The 18,372-nt window shown below is 50.0% G+C and overlaps 2 protein-coding genes across 3 annotated transcripts in view; one reads left to right on the top strand and one right to left on the bottom strand.

Annotated features, from left to right (window-relative positions):
- Positions 1 to 260: 260 nt before the first annotated feature.
- On the bottom strand, positions 261 to 4,814 carry LOC114011557 (uncharacterized). Its single transcript, XM_027783693.2, has 2 exons — positions 4,550 to 4,814; positions 261 to 2,980 (listed from the first exon to the last, which is right to left on the bottom strand). The coding sequence occupies exon 2, from the start codon at positions 2,866 to 2,868 to the stop codon at positions 1,102 to 1,104; it is 1,767 nt and encodes a 588-aa protein (XP_027639494.2). The 5' UTR covers positions 2,869 to 2,980; positions 4,550 to 4,814; the 3' UTR covers positions 261 to 1,101.
- A 6,923-nt stretch (positions 4,815 to 11,737) lies between these two features.
- The window catches only part of TNPO3 (transportin 3), a 44,806-nt gene continuing 38,171 nt past the window's right edge, over positions 11,738 to 18,372 (top strand). The window contains exons 1-2 of one of the 2 annotated variants that reach the window (XM_055807779.1): positions 11,738 to 12,026; positions 12,295 to 12,411. In XM_055807779.1, the coding sequence (XP_055663754.1) occupies positions 11,901 to 12,026; positions 12,295 to 12,411 (243 nt within the window). In that variant the 5' untranslated portion in view covers positions 11,738 to 11,900. The remainder of the gene's footprint in view (positions 12,027 to 12,294; positions 12,412 to 18,372) is intronic. The other variant, XM_055807780.1, reaches the window with a different exon arrangement.

The following is an 18,372-nucleotide window of genomic DNA, read 5'->3' as shown; positions in this document are numbered from 1 at the left end:
CCTGTATGTTCCCCCAACAGATCTACATGTCTCCCATCAGTTCTACGTGTCCATCCATCAGATCTACATGTCCAGCCATCAGGTCTGTGTACCCCCAACAGATCTGTGTGTCTCCCAACAGATCTATGTGTCTACTCACCAGATCTGTGTGTCCTCCCACAGATGTACATCCACCTGTCATGTCCCACCAAGAAGGAGGGAGAAGTGACTCAGATTTGCTGATTCTTTTGGTTGGAAGAGGGTATGCACAACACCTGAGGTCCATAGGTAAACAAAGACTTTTATTCCATAGCTAGGCTCATTGGTAAATAATTGGGTACCCAAAATGCTTATCACTTGCCACATGTGTAGGGTTTTATGCCTTGTGTTACTTACTAGAAAAAGGTAAAATAATAAAAGAAAGAGAAGAAGAGAGAGAGATCACTGGTCCAGGTTCCAGTGTTGATCCAGCCAACAGGGGGGTCTCTGGTCCGTAGCAGTGCTTGTCCAGAAGGTTTTTTTCTTCTTCTTCTCCTATTTTTGGGCACTTGCCTTCCTCTTTTCTTATCCTTCAGTGTGGACCACCTCTTATTTAAATTAGTCTTGCTTGCTATGTAAATTAGCATGCATGCTCCTTACGGCCGTGGGGAGGGCAAGTCTTTTTGGTCTTGAATTGAGTCAGTAGTTGCAATCTCCCCCTGCTGCATTTACTTCTCCCCCTGTTACTGCAGATATCTGCTGCTTCTTTTCTGCCAACCTTTGGCAGGCTTTTCCCTTTTATCAGTCTTTTGTTAAAGTTTCGTTTGATCTTGCGAGTGTTTGAGACATCCCTCGGACAGGCTCAGGGGACTTCCACTCATTGTTCCCTTATCGAGTTTTGTCTCCTGCTGTTGTCCGCACCCTTCTGAGCTTTCCTTGGCATTAGATTGTTTGTTCTTCCAGTTGGTCTCCTACACTGCCCCATGGCTCAAACACTCTGAGATCCTTTTCAACTGTTCTGATCCATACATAGGCAACAGAAGGAAAAGAGGATAGTAGGTGAGAGATCATATATCTGATCACCATAAGCCCTACTACCAACGCTAAAAATCCACACAATATCATAAGGCTGATATTTACAAGTCATTTTCCCCGCCCTGTGAGTCCGAAAGATTTCAGCAGAGAGGTAATCCATGATCCCGAGCCAAGTCCACCAAACCAGTCTGCCGGTTGGATTGCTTGGAACAATTTTCCAGTCTTACTGGCGACTTCCTTCATCTTTGCACGTGCTTCTTCTATAGAGGTGGAGGCATTGTGGATGGTAATACAGCATTCTCCTTCTGTTAAATTTAACATTCCACATACCCCATGCTTTTTCAACAATAACATATCTAAAGCTAATCGGTTTTGCAGAGTCATCTTTGACATTTGTTGAACTTGTAGATTTATCTCCCCCAAAGCATATTGTGTCCAATTACTCAAAACATTTACCTGCCAAGTTAAATTCTTTAAAACATATTGATGTTTTTCAACGGCCACACTTGGCGCAAAGATTGCCTCCATTTTTAATGCAAACATTTGTCCAAAGGTATAATAATCAGGTATTTGTATTCCCGCAATTCCCTCCCTTGCATCTGCCGGGCTACTGAGATCTCTATGCACCCTATTTCGTCGAGATGTAAAATTAAATATTCTGGAGGGACACATGGAGGGGAAGCCAACAGAGCACTGCAGTCCAGCCATTTCATACATATTTAGCTGTGAATACAACTTGCCATTGGAACATGCCCATACCATTCCCCGTGGGGCTGAATACCTCGCCTGGAAACAATCAAATGGGTCGTCTCGAGGTATCTCCTGCTGCTTGCCATCAGAGCTCCAGACCTTCTGTCGATCTGGGTCATGCGTGATTGGAATGCCACAGGAGAGTGCTGTCTGGGGATCTTTAAAGGAGCCATTACATCGTTCATCCTGATTCCGATAACCATAATTGGGATAACCCCAACAAGTACACATATCCCGAATGAACGTTCTCAGTTCTGGAATATACCAAGTTTCAAGGGGGTTACCAGCTCCTGTAGAGCAGTTTAATACATGGGAACAGCTCAACAGGGGTTCCCCAATCGTGTCCTGGGTGACACTCCTACGTGGCCGACTGCCCCAACACAGGGTTTCCCCATTCGGAAGCTTCACTTGGTTGTGCACACAGGTTTCAACATCAACCTCCCACTGAATGGTGGCCCCATCAGGGAGGTCAGAAGTGGAAGACAAAGGATGGTTGGGGTTAAACAGTCGTTTCAAAGACCAGGCCCATTCATATCTGGTGTGATTTACAAGGTGAATTTTCCCTGGTTTATCAGGGATTTGTATACACCAATCTGTGTCCCAATGCACGTTATATTCATGTTCAAAATAACCACTTTCAGAGGGGGAATCCCACCATGGTACTATGGTACAAGGCACAGAAACAGAGGTGACATTATTTGTTTCCATATCAGAATTTTTGTTTAGAGATCGGTAACAAGTTTGATTCCACAGGTTTTCCCAAGTAGAATTGTTTGGGAGTTGATACAAAGCCCTTGAGTAGCCGATCCACGTCCCATTATTTGTCCACGGTTGTCCCTCTTTTTGTTCAAGAAAAGGGGATTCAATTATTCCCCATGTGATGTTCTCTCCCGTTCGGTTAAGACCTTTTAATTCATTTTCCAGTATTTTTGTAAGATTTAAACTAATCATTGTAAATTTGAATCCCTCTGCTGCTGAACCGGGGAGGGCAACACATATTCCCTGGTCTGTCTGGTTCCAGATATGCACAAAGCCTTGTATCAACTTCCAAGCCAAATTGGGGGATTCACCCCATGATCCCATTACCCCAACAGTGATGGACAATAAATAGGTTTTCCAATCCATATTTCCTTAGGTGCAATACAAAAAAATATTCCTAACAAAATCAAACAAACAATACAAATAAGAATCCACACCACGATCGTGAACCTGGGTCCCACGATGCTTTTTTCACAACCTGCAATATATATAAATAGAACCAAGAATGATTAAAAGGGCGGAACAATCCATCGAGCATGGATTTGATGGTCCTTTCCCTGGGTGTCGGTGGCTATCCAAGCATAGAAGTTAAGTGGAGTTCTCAGAGTCAGGGGTACCTGTCCCACAGAGGGTAAATCCACCAAAACAGTCCGTCCAGGATAATGAAGTGGTTTTGCTGGATCTTTGCTCTCTCTCTTCCCAGGGAGAATAGATGGGGGTTTCGGACAGAGTGCTGTGAGTTGGCAGCAACCCTTAATTCCCCAATGGCTGTTAACCTTAGTTACTGCATCAAATAAATGTCGTGCCCATCTGGGGTCATGGGGTGTCCAGGATCATTTTAGGACCTTATCAGTGTGTTCCACGATACCATTTGCCTCAGGGTAATACGTGGTATGGAAAACCCACTGTATCATAGAATCGTTTAGGTTGTAAAAGACCTTTGAGGTCATCAAGTCCAAACGTTAACCCAGCACTGCCAAGCCCACGGCTAAACCATGTCCCTAAGCACCGTATCTACACTTTTTTTAAATACCTCCAAGGACGGTGACTCCACCATCTCCCTGGGCAGCCTGTTCCAATGCCTGGCCACCCTTTCAGTGAAGAAATAATTCCTAATATCCAGCTTAAACCTCCTCTGGTGCAACTTAAGGCTGTTTCCTCTTGTCCTGTCAATTGTTACCTGGGAGAAGAGACCGACCCCTTCATACTGTGCCCACTCCTGGACCACCCCAGCAGTGAAGTGGCTCCCATTGTCCAATTGAATTGATTTGGCTTTAGGCAGGCAACTAAACCTTTTACTGCATTGTCCCCTGTTGGTCACCAGACTGCCTCTGCTCGGGTCAGTCCTGAAATCACCTCAGTTCCTACCAGCACGTATTGTTTTCCCTCGAGAGTCAGCAGGGACCGATGCAGTCTACTCGCCAGGTGTCCCACAGCCCCTTATTGTCCCTCAGGGGTAGGGGTTGACCCTTGAGGGGGTTGCGCTCTCCCAGGCAAGCAGGGCATGAGCTGCATGCTGAGATGGTGTTGCGCGGTTCGCTTGTCACGGACCACCCCCTACTGATCGCTTCCTTAAACAGATCTTTACTAGCATGCAGCCATTCTAACAGTTGTTCCCATTTTTCTTCCTCACCCTCTACAACCACTCTTGCTAAGTGGGCCAGTCAGTCTACCTGGCTGCTCAAGAGGTGAGCTGGGTGACCCTTCATCCCTCATTAGTGGAGTGCGGCGACCCACCCTACTAAAAAAGACTTTTGTTTAGTGGTATTTAGGATTTCTTCCCATTTGTCACTGCCACGCTGGTATGCTATTAACTTCCCACTGGTTTTGTTCCCAAAGTGGGAACCATTTGGTACATCTCTTGAGCACAGCATATGAATTGGTGTAAATAAATATGTACGTATGTAAATAAAGGTTCTTTGCTCTCTGCTTCCCTGATAATTATGCTCCATGCTGCCAGTTCTTCCACCTGAGTGCTCCCCTTCCATTACTAGCCGATCCACTGAATCAACACCCAGCGCTACTGCTCAGGATGTCCATACCTTACCTTCTCTTCTAGAGGCTGTGTCAGCAAACCGTATGTTCTTTGGGTGGGATTCAAACGGAGGCACACATATATATATAATAAATTTTTAAAATAGCAGTTTTGTATAGGAAGGAGGAGGCTCCTGGTCTGGGTGACCAGAGGGCGGCTCCTGTACCCGCAGCAGCTTGGGTGTCCCTTCCTCCACCTGGGCGCGTGGCAGCGGCGGTGTGACCGAGGGCTGCGGGCGCATGCGGCTGCCTCCCGCCGCCGCTGTGCCCCCCCTGCGGGGAGGGGTTCCGGCTAACACCGGTTTCAAAACCGGGAAGGATTGGTTGTTGCTGCCTGATTTTTTCTACTTCCTGCAGAGCGAGGCTAACCACCAAGAGGCCCTTCTCCCGAGCCGTTTCTTGGCATATTTACAACAGCAGGAGTGGAATCCGATGGGACGTGTGGGACCTCCTGGCCTGCCTTGCCGCGTACCTATGAGTATTCTGCGAATCACGACCCCTCACCATTCGACACAGAGCGGGTACATTGCCCCTAAGGCACGATATACCCTAGCCTCAACAATTAATTAACAACTTTACGGGTTTCCTAAAGAGTGGCAGCACTGTCTCTTGTCTCAGCTGGGAGGGAAGGCAGCGGTATAAAATGCACTGTCACTGCCATTGCAGTGGAGTCCCTGAGGTGTGCTGCTCTGGTGGCCCTGCTCTGGGCAGGGGGGGCACACCGAGGTGTTGTGTTATCCCAGGTGTTATCCCAGCTCTGGGCTCTTCCCCCGGCATGCAAGAGCCAATGCACCTGCAGAGCCGAGGTCCCACTCCCCGGGCGGTGGGCACTGGGTGGTGAACACCCGCAGCCAGCTCCCCTCCTGGCACATGCTCAAACGTACACCTTGGGCCGTTGTTTGCAATCAGGATCAGTCACACTTAATTCTTACGGGTTCTTACCAGCCTCGGCTCCATTTAAAGACACAGCATCCTTTTATTTCACCGCCAGGTTCGGTGGGCAGGGGGCTTTGTTGGCAGAGGGCTTTCCTTGCTGGAGGGTGTGTGCTAATTAAGACAGTTCACACATAGTTCAAGTAATTTCCTCTTTGGTCTCATTAACCATTTAGTTCTCCTTGAGCTCACCTTGTTACTTCTTAGCTTGACATCCTAACAATGTCTATTCATTTTCCCAAGTCTATGTCTTGGTAACTGTTTGTAAGGGTTGATTAACATCCTCTTGGTTTTCAAAGCCTTTTGACCTTTTGTTTTTCATTGTAGATATTTCTTTAAAGTGAACAGTTCTTGTATCACCTGTGGGTCACCAGGAGTGAGGCCACACTAACTCTGGGCATGTCTCTGGCCTCCTGCTGCTTGAGGTGGAGACCTATCCACATCAGATCCAATGCTGTTATCATAGAATCACAGAATGGTTTTGCTTGGAAAAGACCTTTAAGATCATCAAGTCCAACCATTAATCCAGCACTGCCAAGCCCATCACTAAACCATGTCCTAAGTGACACATCTACACAACTGTTAAATCCCTCCAGGGACGGTGACTGCACCACTTTTCTGGGCAGCCTGTTCCAATGCTTGACAACTCTTTTGGAGAAGGCATTTTCCCTAACACCCCATCTAAACCTCCCCTGGTGCAACTTGAGGCCGTTTCCTCTCATCTTGTCACTTTTTACTTGGGAGAAGAGACCGACCCCCACCTCACTGCAACCTCCTGTCAGGCAGCTGTAGGGAGCGAGAAGGTCCCCCCTGAGCCCCCCCTCTCCAGGCTGAACCCCCCCAGCTCCCCCCGCCGCCCCCCCCAGCCCTGTGCCCCTGCCCCAGCCCCTGCCCGGCTCTGGACACGCTCCAGCCCCTCAGTGTCTGTCCTGCAGTGAGGGGCCCAACACCGCACACGGGATCCGAGGTGCGGCCCCACCAGTGCCCAGTGCAGGGGGACCATCACTGCCCTGGTCCTGCTGGCCGCACTGTTACAGATACAAGCCAGGATGCTGTTGGCTGCCTTGGCCACCTGGGCACGCTGCTGGCTCATGTTCAGCTGGCTGTTGACCAGCACCCCCAAGTCCTTTTCCCCCCAGGCAGTTCCCAGCCCCCTTCCCCCAGCCTGCAACGCTGCCTGTGGTTGTTGTGACCCATGGGCAGGACCCAGCACTGAGCCATGTTGAACCTCCTACAAGTGGCCTCAGTGCATCAGTCCAGCCTGATCCCTCTGCAGAACCTCCTGCTCCCCAACAGATCAACACTCCCACCCAACCTGGTGTCATCTGCAGACCTGGTGTTGTCTTGTTATTGTGACTCCTCAGAAGGTTTATCAATTAAGACACAAGGGTACCGCCCCCATCACTGTAACAGCAATCTGATACAAGATAAAACCCCAAATCCCCCACCCCAACAGCCTGAAGGAGACCTAATGACCACTAAACCATGTCATGCCCATGCTCCCAGGTCTGGTGGCCAAGACCATGGCCACGTGTCAGCTGGTGTCAGTGGCAGACCCTGAGCAGGGGTGGCTCTTTGTGAGGGGTACAGACGTGCTGCTGGATGGTATTTACTTCATGTTTGATTTATTTAGGTTCATTAGTGAAAAACCAACACGTGATATTGCTTAACACACAAACATCTCCATGCTAGAAGAGAGTCTACGTAATTATCATGTACAAAGTGATGGTTGTGTTGGAAGTCAAATGTTAAATTTTTAGATTGAAACACAGAGGGACCAAGACATGCCATGGTACAGGCACCTGCCCACCATGGGGGTGGGATCTTGTGCCAAGCCAGCATCACGCGGGTGAAGATGGTGGGCTACCATCTTTGCCTGGAGTCATCATGGTGTTGGCTAAGTGAGTGCCATGGGTTGGAAGAGCAACTGATTTTCATTAAGGACTTAACTGGATTGACAGAAAGGGGTTGTGATCTGTACAGCCAGCTATGTCTTCTGGGCCACATGTGTCCCAATCATCACTAGTGCTCAGCCAACCATTACTCTGTAAATTGGTGAAAATTAGGACTGATTAAACTATCATATCTTTGGCATTTCATATTATTAACACCCCATGTCAACATGCCAGAGTTCCAGATTATAAAAAATATCATCATTTGTAATTGGACATTAGTTATTAGAGATCCATGACATGTCCCGTTAAGGATTGTTAGGAGCTGGTGTTCATTTGTCCCATGTAAATTGGGTGTGATCGCAATGCAGAGTTTAATTACCATGGCTCCTCTTCCCCACCCACGCTGAAGTTGTGCCCTGGGGCATCGTAATGCTTCAAAAAGTTGTGGCTAATAATTTGGGGTGCTGGGGAGTAATTACTCCAAATGAGGTTGATACCAGGATGCTTTGGGGCAGGTTCTGCTGACCAGCTAAATTTGGCGTCTAATGGTGGTGAAGCAACCCAACTTCATTACCCAGCCAAGAAACTGCATTTGTAAAGTGGGCAATGCAATTGCTGTCCCATCCTTGGGATAAGGGAATGAGCATTATTGTCATTACTAGGTATGACCTAATGGTTATACAATAATGATTACGAGAAGGGAAGGAAACTTTTTAAAAGAGTTTTCCCCCAACACCCTTCTTAATCTGGTACTCCTGATTGCCCACACGTTGTTTTTGATTCCAGGCTAATTGCCAAACAAGTAATTGGGATGAGGAATAATGTTGGACCAAGGATCCAGAGCAGAAAACTTGAGTAACAGCTGGTTTGCCTATCTGCTGCTCAGAAATGAGATGTTCATTCCCCTGATGGCTGACCACCTTCCACATGGAGCTTCAAAGAGGTGTTTGGAAGGAGAACAGTCTTATTGCAGATGATTAGCCTGGACAGTTTGTCCAACAGACAACAGATGATCATCATTTATACCTGAAGTTGAGGTTATACCATGGTTGCCATCAAAAGCTTTCCAGATCAGACGATGAAGAACAGTCATAGTCTACCAGTTGCCTAAAGGAGTGGTCACACTGTCAAGGTGACGTTGCCACCTGTGATATGGGAAAATGACATATTTCACATGTTGCCAGCCCACCATGATGCCGTCAGAGGTGGGGAGGGTGAGTGTGTTGCGTGGGAGATCAACATCAATGCTTTCGACATCCTTTGGACAAGGGATCTGCTTGGTGCTTCCACCTGGATCCCTGATCCATGCCCTCGACCTGTGTTGTCAGACCAAGCCATTGTGTCCCAGGTGTCCCCCTTGATCCAGTTACGGTGTGCCATGAGCATAAGCATCTTCTGGATTGTGCTGGGCTGTGGGATTCCCTGGGGAGTAGGAGCAGAGTCTCCCCATCTTTCAAGGATGGAGAATGAGGTCTGTATTTTAAGGGTCGATCTCCAGCGATGGGTCTGGTATCCAACAGGGAAGGAGCAAGCAGAGGTTTATGCCATGGAGACCACCACAATGGGGAACCTTGCCACCCCAAGGTTGACCCAGATCATTTAGAAGCTAATGAGGCTTTACTGAGGAGCTTGTTTGCCACAATCTGTGTTGGCATCCTCCTGTGAGTCCTCTACATAGGCTGAATGGTCTCCATGTATTGTTGGGTCACAGCCTGATGTTGTGAAATGTTGTGTATCAATAAACGAGGTGCCTTGCCATGAGTAACCATCCATCCCTGTCCTCAGAAGCTGCACTTCTGCAGGTGCACAGTCATAATGCACCCTGGGCTTTGGCCTTGCCAGGATCCCTACAAGCTCCTGCAAGTCCTGAAGAACCCAGGACCTGTAGGAGCTCCTTCTCATTGAAGGGTGACCTCAACTTGGGTGTCTGCTGAGAGGTGTGGGAGGGAATACACCACCAGCCATGTTACGCCTGAAAATTAAACCATTTGGTTAGGTCTCCATCATTCACCTCCAGAGATGGATACCCTCTTCCCTTCCAGATGGGCTGGGATGTGGTTACACCTGCTCCAGAACTTACTGGAGGAATTCCCTCCCATTAAAATGCCATTTAGATGTTGATATATTTTCACCCCACCAGTTCTGGTGGGATTTGATTGGCTTATGGACAGGGGAATGAGTTTACTGGATAATAGCCCATCATTCTTCATCCTGAATAAGAGGAATTATGGACAGTGTGGCTTCAGGGCCAACACGACACTGTCTTGCACAAGTCACTTTTGGGCACAGCCTGCGACAGAAAGGTGGTAGACCCCTCGGTTGGTGTTTTATCCATGGAGACCCTGGGGTTTTGCATCTGAGGATTTGCCACCCAAGTGCTCAATGAACTTATGGTCTGGGATTTTAATATACTCATGCTTAATATATTTATATTATATAATAATTGGTGGGTGTCCCGTAGTTTCTGGGTGTGAGTAACTGGTTTGACTGGCCTGTCCCAAACCCTGTTCCTCCAGGAGACCCCATAAATGGCTCTGTTTTGGGGCTCACTCCTCTCTGTTGGGGTCTTTTTGTGCCAGATCACTTGGTTTTTAACAGAGGGGCTCTGGTTTCCTAACAGAGTTGGTATTTGTACTAAATCTGGGTCTGGATCAGCCCCACATCCATGTTTGGAGCTGGAGTGTGGGACTGGAGACAGCTCAGTCCTGGGAAAGCGGGATCTGGCTCACGGCGGGTCCCCAGTTGGATATTGGGGTCTGGATTTGACCCTTTCCCATCAATGCATCCAGCCAGAAATGCCAACAGCGGCAGAAGATGAGCCGGAGGGTTAAACCCTGTGTGCAGGCTGCTCTGTCCTGGACAGCAAAATCAGCAGGGCTGGCGATTTTGGCACCGTGCCAGCGGCTGGCTGGGCTGTCTCATGCAGAAATACCCAGCCCCAGTCCCCCTGTGGAGGCGTGTGCCGGGGGGAACACACGAGGGAGGCAGGAAAAAAGCATCACCCCTAATTTTGGGTTTCTGCTTGCCCCCCATCGCTTGAGCCAAAGCTTCATCCCTGTGGGCAAGGGGATAAACCAGAGCCAAACCCCTTCCCACGGCACTTGAGGGTTGCATCCTGGCCATGGCATGACCATGATGGGGATTCCAGGAGTGGGGCAGAGAGAAGCCCCCAGTCCTGTGCTGTTGTGGCAGCTCTTTTCCCGCTGATCCACAGGTTTGCTGATCCTCCCAACTCTGGGTATTCAGAGAGGGGTCAAAAAAAGGTCTGGATTACCCCAAAAGTGACCCTGTCTGATGGAAGTTCTCATCTCTTTGACCATGGGAGGTGACAGAGCTCTGTTCATGGGTGGGAGAGATCATGCTGACCCTTCCAGCTCTTGGCACTGCCGGAGCATCCTGCCACGCTCCCATCTTCTTCCCTGGGGTCAGCCCTCTGCCCCCCCCTGCCCTGTCTCATTATCTGTCCCCAGTTTTTGGTGGGAGAAGGGCTCCAGAGGGGCAGGTCTGGTGGGTCAGCCCCTTTCCTAAAAAAACCAAGAGAAGCCTCTGTGGGGCTGAGGCCACAAGAAGCGGGGACTGGGGCAGCCCTGTGGGGCTGGGGAGCTGGTGGGACTCTGTGGGAGGTCAGTGCAGGAGGGTGGTGACTTACCCCACAGGGAGACGGGGGCAACAAGGGGCTGGGAATGGAGGTAGGAAGGGGGACTGGGATCACCCTGGGCTGGGCTTTTGGGAGCAGTGGGAGTAATGGGGCACACTGAGCTGGGAAAAGGGGACTGGTAGGTGATGGGACCCTAGTGGGATGGAGTAATGGGACTGGAGGGCAACGGAACTCCGGTGGGTCAGGCTGATGGGACTGGGGTGGTGGTGGGAGGTGGGACCCCGCCAGGATGGAGTAAAGGTACTGGGGGGCAGTGGGACCCCAGTGGGCCAGGCTGATGGGGCTGGGGGGGGCAGCGGGGCTCCCCCAGACCAGGTTATGGAGACAAGGGTGACCTGTTCCTACAGGCCCAGGGCACCAGGAGCAGGCGGGGGGGTTACGGGCCCGGGGCTGCGGCAGGACCCCCCCGGCCGAGCTGAGTGGAGCAGCTGGGAGGCCGATGGCCGCCCCCGGGCCGGGCCGATGGCGGGGGGGGGGGGGGGAGACGGGGGGCGGGCCGTGGGCTCCTTCCCGCCGCGCCGGGCGCGTCCCTTCCGCGTGGGGCCGGGCGCACCCGGGCCGCTTTGCCCGACGCACCCCCGGAAGCCCGGCAGCGGGCCTGCTGCGGGCGGGGCCGGCGGAGCCGCTCGGTGCCGGGGGGAGAGGCGGGGGGCGGCAGAGTTGAGCGGGGCCGGGGCGGAACGGAACAGCACGGAGCGGTGCGGAGCGGTGCGAGGAGGAACAGAAAGGGAGCGGAACGGAAGGGAGCGGGCGCGTGTTTCCGAGGGGAGCCCGCTGGGCCGTTGCACCGCCCTGTCCCGGTACCGGAGCGCGCAGGGCGAGGAGATGGCGGCGGGTGGCAGCGGCGGGTGGCGCTGAGGGGCGGCGGCAGAGCAGCTATGGAGGGCGGTGGGGGCAAGCCCAGCTTGCAGGTGGTTTACCAGGCCGTGCAGGCGCTCTACCACGACCCCGATCCCAGCGGCAAGGAGCGGGCGAGCTGCTGGTTGGGCGAGCTCCAGAGATCGGTGAGGCCTGGTGGGGAGCGGGGCGGGGGGGCACGGCCGGGGTGGGGAGGGGGCGCACTCCCGGTGGCTCCCCGCCCCGGGGGGCGCCGACCGGCCGCGTCTCCTCGGTGACCAGTGGGGGGGCCCGGCCCCGCGGCGGGCCGCTCCCTGGGGCTCCATCGGCGGCGGCGGGGGGGTTGTTGGGGTAAGGCCGCCCTCCCCGCGGCTCTGGGTTGCCCCGGGCCCGGCCTTTGTCAGCTCTCTCCGCGGCTTTTCTTTTTAATAACAGGAAGGACGGGCTGACATGTTTGGCACAGCCCTCACGGAGGCTGGGAAAGAGGAAGCGGCGCCGGGAGGTGTCGGGGAAAAATGTGCAGCTCGCCCCGGCCTCCTCCCGCCGCCTGAGGTGAGGAGCCGGCGGGCATCCCGCGCCAGGCCCGGGGGCAGCATCACCCTCCTGGCCCGCTGCCGGCGGGAGGGAGCCGAAGGCGTGGAGGGCAACTGTGACGGAGCCAAACCCCTGTTCCTCATCTCTGGAGTCTGTAAAAGATGGATGGCGAGCTCTTTCTCCCCAAACTTTAGCCTTAAGGCTAAATTTGGGAGTCAGTGTGTGTTTTCCCACCTTGCATTGTCCTGGTGGAAACAGATTTGTTCCCTCTCAGTTGTAAAGCTGGGGCTGACTTTGTTTTGTCTCCTCTCCAAAGCCTGTTGTTTCCCCTTGTTATCTTTTGTACTGATGCATCACTCCCTGTGCAGCTCTGGTGCCCTTTTTGTGGCATTGTGGGGCATAGTTTTCCTCCTTTGCTCTTACCCCAAAATCTTTGGTGGCTGCTGATGCCTTCCTGGGAGAAGTCTGGTTAGTTTTATCTCTCATGTTAGGACTTCTGGAGGAGTGAGCCTCCTGCCTCCCTCGGTGGGCCATTTATCTCAAAGCCTGAATCCTGTGGAGCAGAGCAGAGAGTTCCTCTCCTCAGCTCTCTCACCACCCTCCCAAGCAGGTTTCACAGAGCTCCGTTCAGCTCTTTCAGTTTCCCACCGGCTGGTAAATCGTTAGACCGTTTGTTACCACAAACTCACATTTTTCCCCCCTTTGTTTGTAATTTACTTGAGCACACTGCACAGGGTTACATCCAACTGTGAGATTTTGCAGCAGCATTTGTTTCCGCAAACAATTCTGCTAAGCAAGGAAAAGCCTGTCAGTTGTGTGTCTGTATTTAGACAGCCACATTCCTCATTTGCCCCCCTCAGGAAGGGGACTTTGCTGTTCAGGAGGCACATGTGGAGAATTTGGGTCCATGAAGTGGCTCAGCACCGATCGGTGCTGGGTCCAGGCCTACAGGCAGTTCTTCAGTGGATCAGGGCACTGCCAGCTGTGGTTATGCCCCTACAAAGACCTCATTTCAGTTCAAAGAGAGCGATTATTATTTCCGAGATTGTTCTTGTTCCAGGAACAACCCAATTCTGTGGTCACAGTGGTGGGTGCTCCATGTTTACTGGCTGAGGCCTCTGGGCTGCCAGGTCTCTGTCTGAGCGGGCCAGGAGTTAATGGTGCCACAATTACTTTGGATCATTTGGTGGGGTAGATAAGCGTTTTGCAATGTGCTTAGAGGAGTTCCTGGTCAGCATTTGGGGCAGAGTGGAAAAACAGGGATGGGCAAAGGATGCAACAGGATGAAGAAGATGGATTTCATCTGTTATCAGTGCTGGGACGGGAGGCTGAAGATGGTTTCTCTGCATTAGAGGTCTGCAGGCTGCACTCTGGCTGCCCACACTTACTATAAACTGCCCCATCGAGAGGAGAGCTCAAAGTATTTGGGCTTTTATTTTTTAATATCCTGACCACCTGTAAGGATGGGATGTCTTTGTCTTTGGGAAGTCTTGGGGTTTGTTTTGCTCCACTGTGGTTTCTTTGGGCTCTTACCTGTGTTGTCCAGGTTGTTTTTAATCTAAATCATGGGTGTCCTTACGTGGGTTTAGCCTTTGTGTTCCTATAAGGCTTCTCTCTGCGCTGCTCCCCTTGACTGGCTCTGGCTGTTGTCCAGTCTCTGGTGGCTGAACAGTTTCTCTGCACGGCTGCTTTTGTCCTGCCTTGCAGATAAGCGTGTGTGAAGCACCTCAGCTCTAGTACCAGTAAACAAAGGGGATCCCTGTGCTTTTCAGAGAGGAATATCTCTCCGATCTCTTCTCAAGAGAAATGCCTTCAGAAATCCCTTTCCAGCTCTGGACTGACTGTTGTATGTACAAGGGTGTTTTAAACACAAGCGGTGAGCCAGCTGGACTCCAGGTTGACAGCATTTCTACTTCTTGCTTTTTATTTATGCTTATTTGGCCTGATCCTTTCAGAGATTTATTTGCTGCATCCAAGGATTAATTCCAGTTGTTTTTCAGACTTTCAGGTGTTGTGGGGCACAGCCTGATTTCATTCAGTGTGTTCAGCTTGTTTAAACTATTCTTTACTGAATTTATTTCAACTTTCAGATGCAAGCCAGAGGAATGTGAGTACTTTTGATAGCATTAACATAACAGATAACAAATTTGACTTACTCAAGGCCTTGGGCTGTCCAGTCCCCCCATTCTCACTGAGAGAAGATAACTGCTCGGATGGGTGATGTTGCCAGGTGTCAGCATGTGTGATCTTAACCCTGTGGTACGTGGGAGCCCACAGCCACCGTGGGGTACGAGCATGCCCCAGTCATGGTAAAACTGCCTGGTAGTTCTACTGCTGTGTACAGGGATGATGATATGCTGCTTCTTAGCAACTTCACGCTGCAGGTACGAGGTTGTCTGATCCCTGTGCCTAAATGAAAGCTTGTGATATAAGTATTGTGTGTAATTGAGAGTCTAAAGCTGCAGGTAGCTGATGGCTGAGGTCTGATTTAACATCATTTTTCATAAAGAGTGTAACAGAAGCTTTGGCTGCTTCTTTATGAGACTGGGGGAATTGTGCTTAACAAGCAGTGCTAGCTCCGTGCCTGTCACTGGTGTTGCGTGCTCAGCATGGTGAGGTGCTGCAGGATTAGTGCTGCCTGTGGCAAAACAGAGCTTCAAAGCTGGAAACTCTTCTTGTGCATGTTGTGGAGTATGGTAAGATGATTTGGGATATGCTGGCAAGGAGTTTGCTGATGAATGGTTGCAGGACGTTCACTGGAGCAAGTGCCTGGAAGGTGTGTTGGAAAGTAAAGGTCTTTCTGCTTATTTTTCTTGTGCAAAGAGATGAAACTTAGATGTTTAAGTAGCAGCATTCTTCAGGAAGCTTATGAAGGCAAAGGTAACTCGCAGCCTTAGCTGTACCAGGAACTAGCTGGCTTCCTTTCAGATTGAAAGCCATTCCTGAACTTAAGTCCTCTCCTCCTAATACAGCTCATGAGCCGTTGCACCAGGCACCACTGAAGATGCAAGTACTCTTATTATACCTATATTTTATACAATTATATAGAGTTTATAAATACATAATATGGAGGTTATTCTGCCACCCTCCATCCTTAGGGATCTGTGTCCTCCCTCCCCTTGCAGGGAGGGAGCTAAGGCAGCAGCGGGCACATGTCCTTCCTGTAGCTGCAGCGAGCAGTGTGGCAGAAGCCTGCTCGTGGGACTGTAGCTTTTAGGGGAAGACTGTAAAAACTCCTTTGCCGTTTTTCTGCACCAGTCATCCCATCTCTCTCTTTAACGACGTGCTGCTGAGATGTGGTGTGCAAGGCATCAGCTTTATGGAACATACAACCTCAGTGATGAGCTTCAAGTGAGGATTTTGTGCCCAGAGGTTGACATAAAAATGTAAAAGCAGAGTGTGTGGTGGGTTTTGGTGCTGACTTCTCTAGGTGGGTTGATAAGGAAAATGACTGCTGCTCCAACTGCTTGCTGACTGTCAACAGTGACAAGCCAAAGGCTTGGAGTGTCATCCGCCAATCCTCAAGCAGTGGCTGTACTGGCCAAACACTCGCTTATCATTCCTGTTTTGTAAATAAGGTCTCCTTGTATCTCAAGCTGGATCAAGTCTGGATTTAATAACCTGAAGGTCCTTTCTGTGGTCTGTCTTCTGTTCACAAACCATCTCTGTTCAAATGACTTAAAATTTCTCAAATACTCATTGCCAGCCAGAATAGCGCTTGATTAGATGCAATTTGTTCCTGTTTGATACTTGAGCAGTTCGGTCTCAATTGGTTCCGCACCATTGGCCTCTGGTGGGATGGGCTGGTGGGACTGGGTTGCTGCTATTTTTTTGCATTTCTGGAGTTGTGGTATTGTCTTAAGATCTGGCTGTTTGCCAGGATGGTTGTCACACGTTAAAGCCGTTGTGGGGATGGGAAGCTAAAGTTTAAATGTTAGTTTGTGTGTGCCTGAGTCACTATGCAGTGCTGACAGGGTGCTACTGAGAGGTGTTGGTAAGATTGTTGGTAGCGATTGGCTTGGGTGGTTCAGATTTGTCCATCTCTTCCCTCTGCAGCATCGTTTCTTGCCTGTTAACTGCTAATTATTTCAGGGGAATGAGGCATGCTCTTAACAGAGTATCTTGAAGAGTAGTTGTGAGCTTGCCTGTGTCCTGTACAGCACTGAAGAGCTCAGCTGTAGAACTGTACAACTTTACCTAAATCACAGAATTTGAGGATCATTCAACCGACAAACCTATGCTGTATGTTTGGAGTTGCATAAAGGCTAATTCCAGAGTAGTTGGGAGTTTCTTTAATGCAGAAGAGTCGGACCAAATGTAGGTGTTAAACTTGTTTCAAATGTGTTCAGCTTTCTGATCCTGCTTTCTTAAGTGTTTCATCATTAGCTTGTCTTTGGAGTGGAGGGTTCATGAAATGTGCAGTGCAGATAAGCAGCTGCAAGCTGGTGTGTTGGATTTTTTTTTGGTGTGGATTAAGTGTAGGTTGGTTTGTGATTTAACGTTGATTTATTAAGTGCTTTCTAGGAGGTGGAAATTATATGTGGCTCGTAGCCAGACAGGGTTCATTTAAGTGACTAATTCTGATGTAGTTTTCCTTTGATCTGTCCCTAAAGTTAATTTAGTGATAATATTGGGTAGAATTATAACCCCTAATTAAAATAATAAAAAAAAGCCAACAAAACACCTTTTACCAATTGAAGCATGCTGGAAATTATTTTGGTATTCTTTCCCAAATCATTTTAAGGGAAATAAAATCTCACTCCCCTTGCACCCCATGATCAGTGCTGCTTGTGTGGAGAGGAACCCACAAAATGCACAATAAACAGATCATTTCTTCAAGGAGGTGAAGAAGGGAAGGCACAGTCTGGCTTCCCTCTTGTTTGCACACACTGTTTAAAGCTTTTTCATTTTAGGGTGATGAGAAGTCAATGTAAAGTCCCCATGTCATGCTACAGCCAAGAGGTCAAGGGAACCTTTGGGTGCCATTTGGCTACAGCATCCAAGATGGCCAGCTCTTACTGCCCCCTCCTGAGTTACTCAAAGGTGTAAAAAACAGATTCATTTGATGTCTTGAATGGCCAAAATTTGGTGTGGCCACGTTGCTCTTCCTTTATATGTGCTTGTGGCTTGGTGCTGTCTGTCGCTTTGAGGCTGGCATGGGCTGGCATTGTCCAATCAATAGGGACCTTTTGTCCTGCCAAAATCCATGTGCGACCCTGGCAGTTCTGCACTGCTCTGCCCCACTGTGCACTCCCTCCTGCTGCTGTGTGGCACAGGCACAGTGCAGGAGATGTATTTGAGCTGCTTGTGGGCCACATAGCTTGAGAGCATCAGGCTTATCGCTCTTCTAAACACCAAAATAACTTTCCTCCTTCCCTGCCTGAAATAACATCACAGGATCGTGGGAAGGGTCACCTTTGAGGGTCTCCATCCACCCTACTGCTCAGAGAAGGCTTCAAGCTTAGATCTGGTCCTGTGGCAATGATGGTATGGCCATCGCTCAAACCATCCTGGTCAACAAGGCTTTAGCTTGACCCAAAATTTGTGTTTCATATTGCCAGCAAACCAGTATAAATGAGAAATTCCCAGATTCGCAAGAATGCTTGTCGCTGGTTACCCCAGTAACCGCGAGTACTCAAGGACAGGGTTACTGGTCTTCATCTCATGGTTTTTTTTGGTCTATTGGGGCATTTGGCCAGTTGTACTGGGCCATCATGCATGAGTGGCTGCTGCAGAGGCATGCCTGGAAGTTCATTTTGGCACATGCAAAGGAAGCACAGATTTACAAGCATTGTTCCGGAGGTGATCTGCTTGTTTGGAGAGCGGTGCTTGCAATGTGGATGCCCTCACCAGAGCTGGAGAGAACCTTGCCTCCAGCAGCCTGCTTGAGCCATTGATGGATTTTTGAGAGGTGATGATATCTTGACAGAGCTTTGGAAGAGAATCTGTGTGCCAGCACACTAAAAGGAGATCTTAATG

Source organism: Falco peregrinus, chromosome 6 (assembly GCF_023634155.1).
Source record: "Falco peregrinus isolate bFalPer1 chromosome 6, bFalPer1.pri, whole genome shotgun sequence".
Classification (NCBI taxonomy): domain Eukaryota; kingdom Metazoa; phylum Chordata; class Aves; order Falconiformes; family Falconidae; genus Falco; species Falco peregrinus.
Note: the sequence above shows the minus strand (reverse complement) of the source record. Positions and strands in the feature narration are given on the sequence as shown.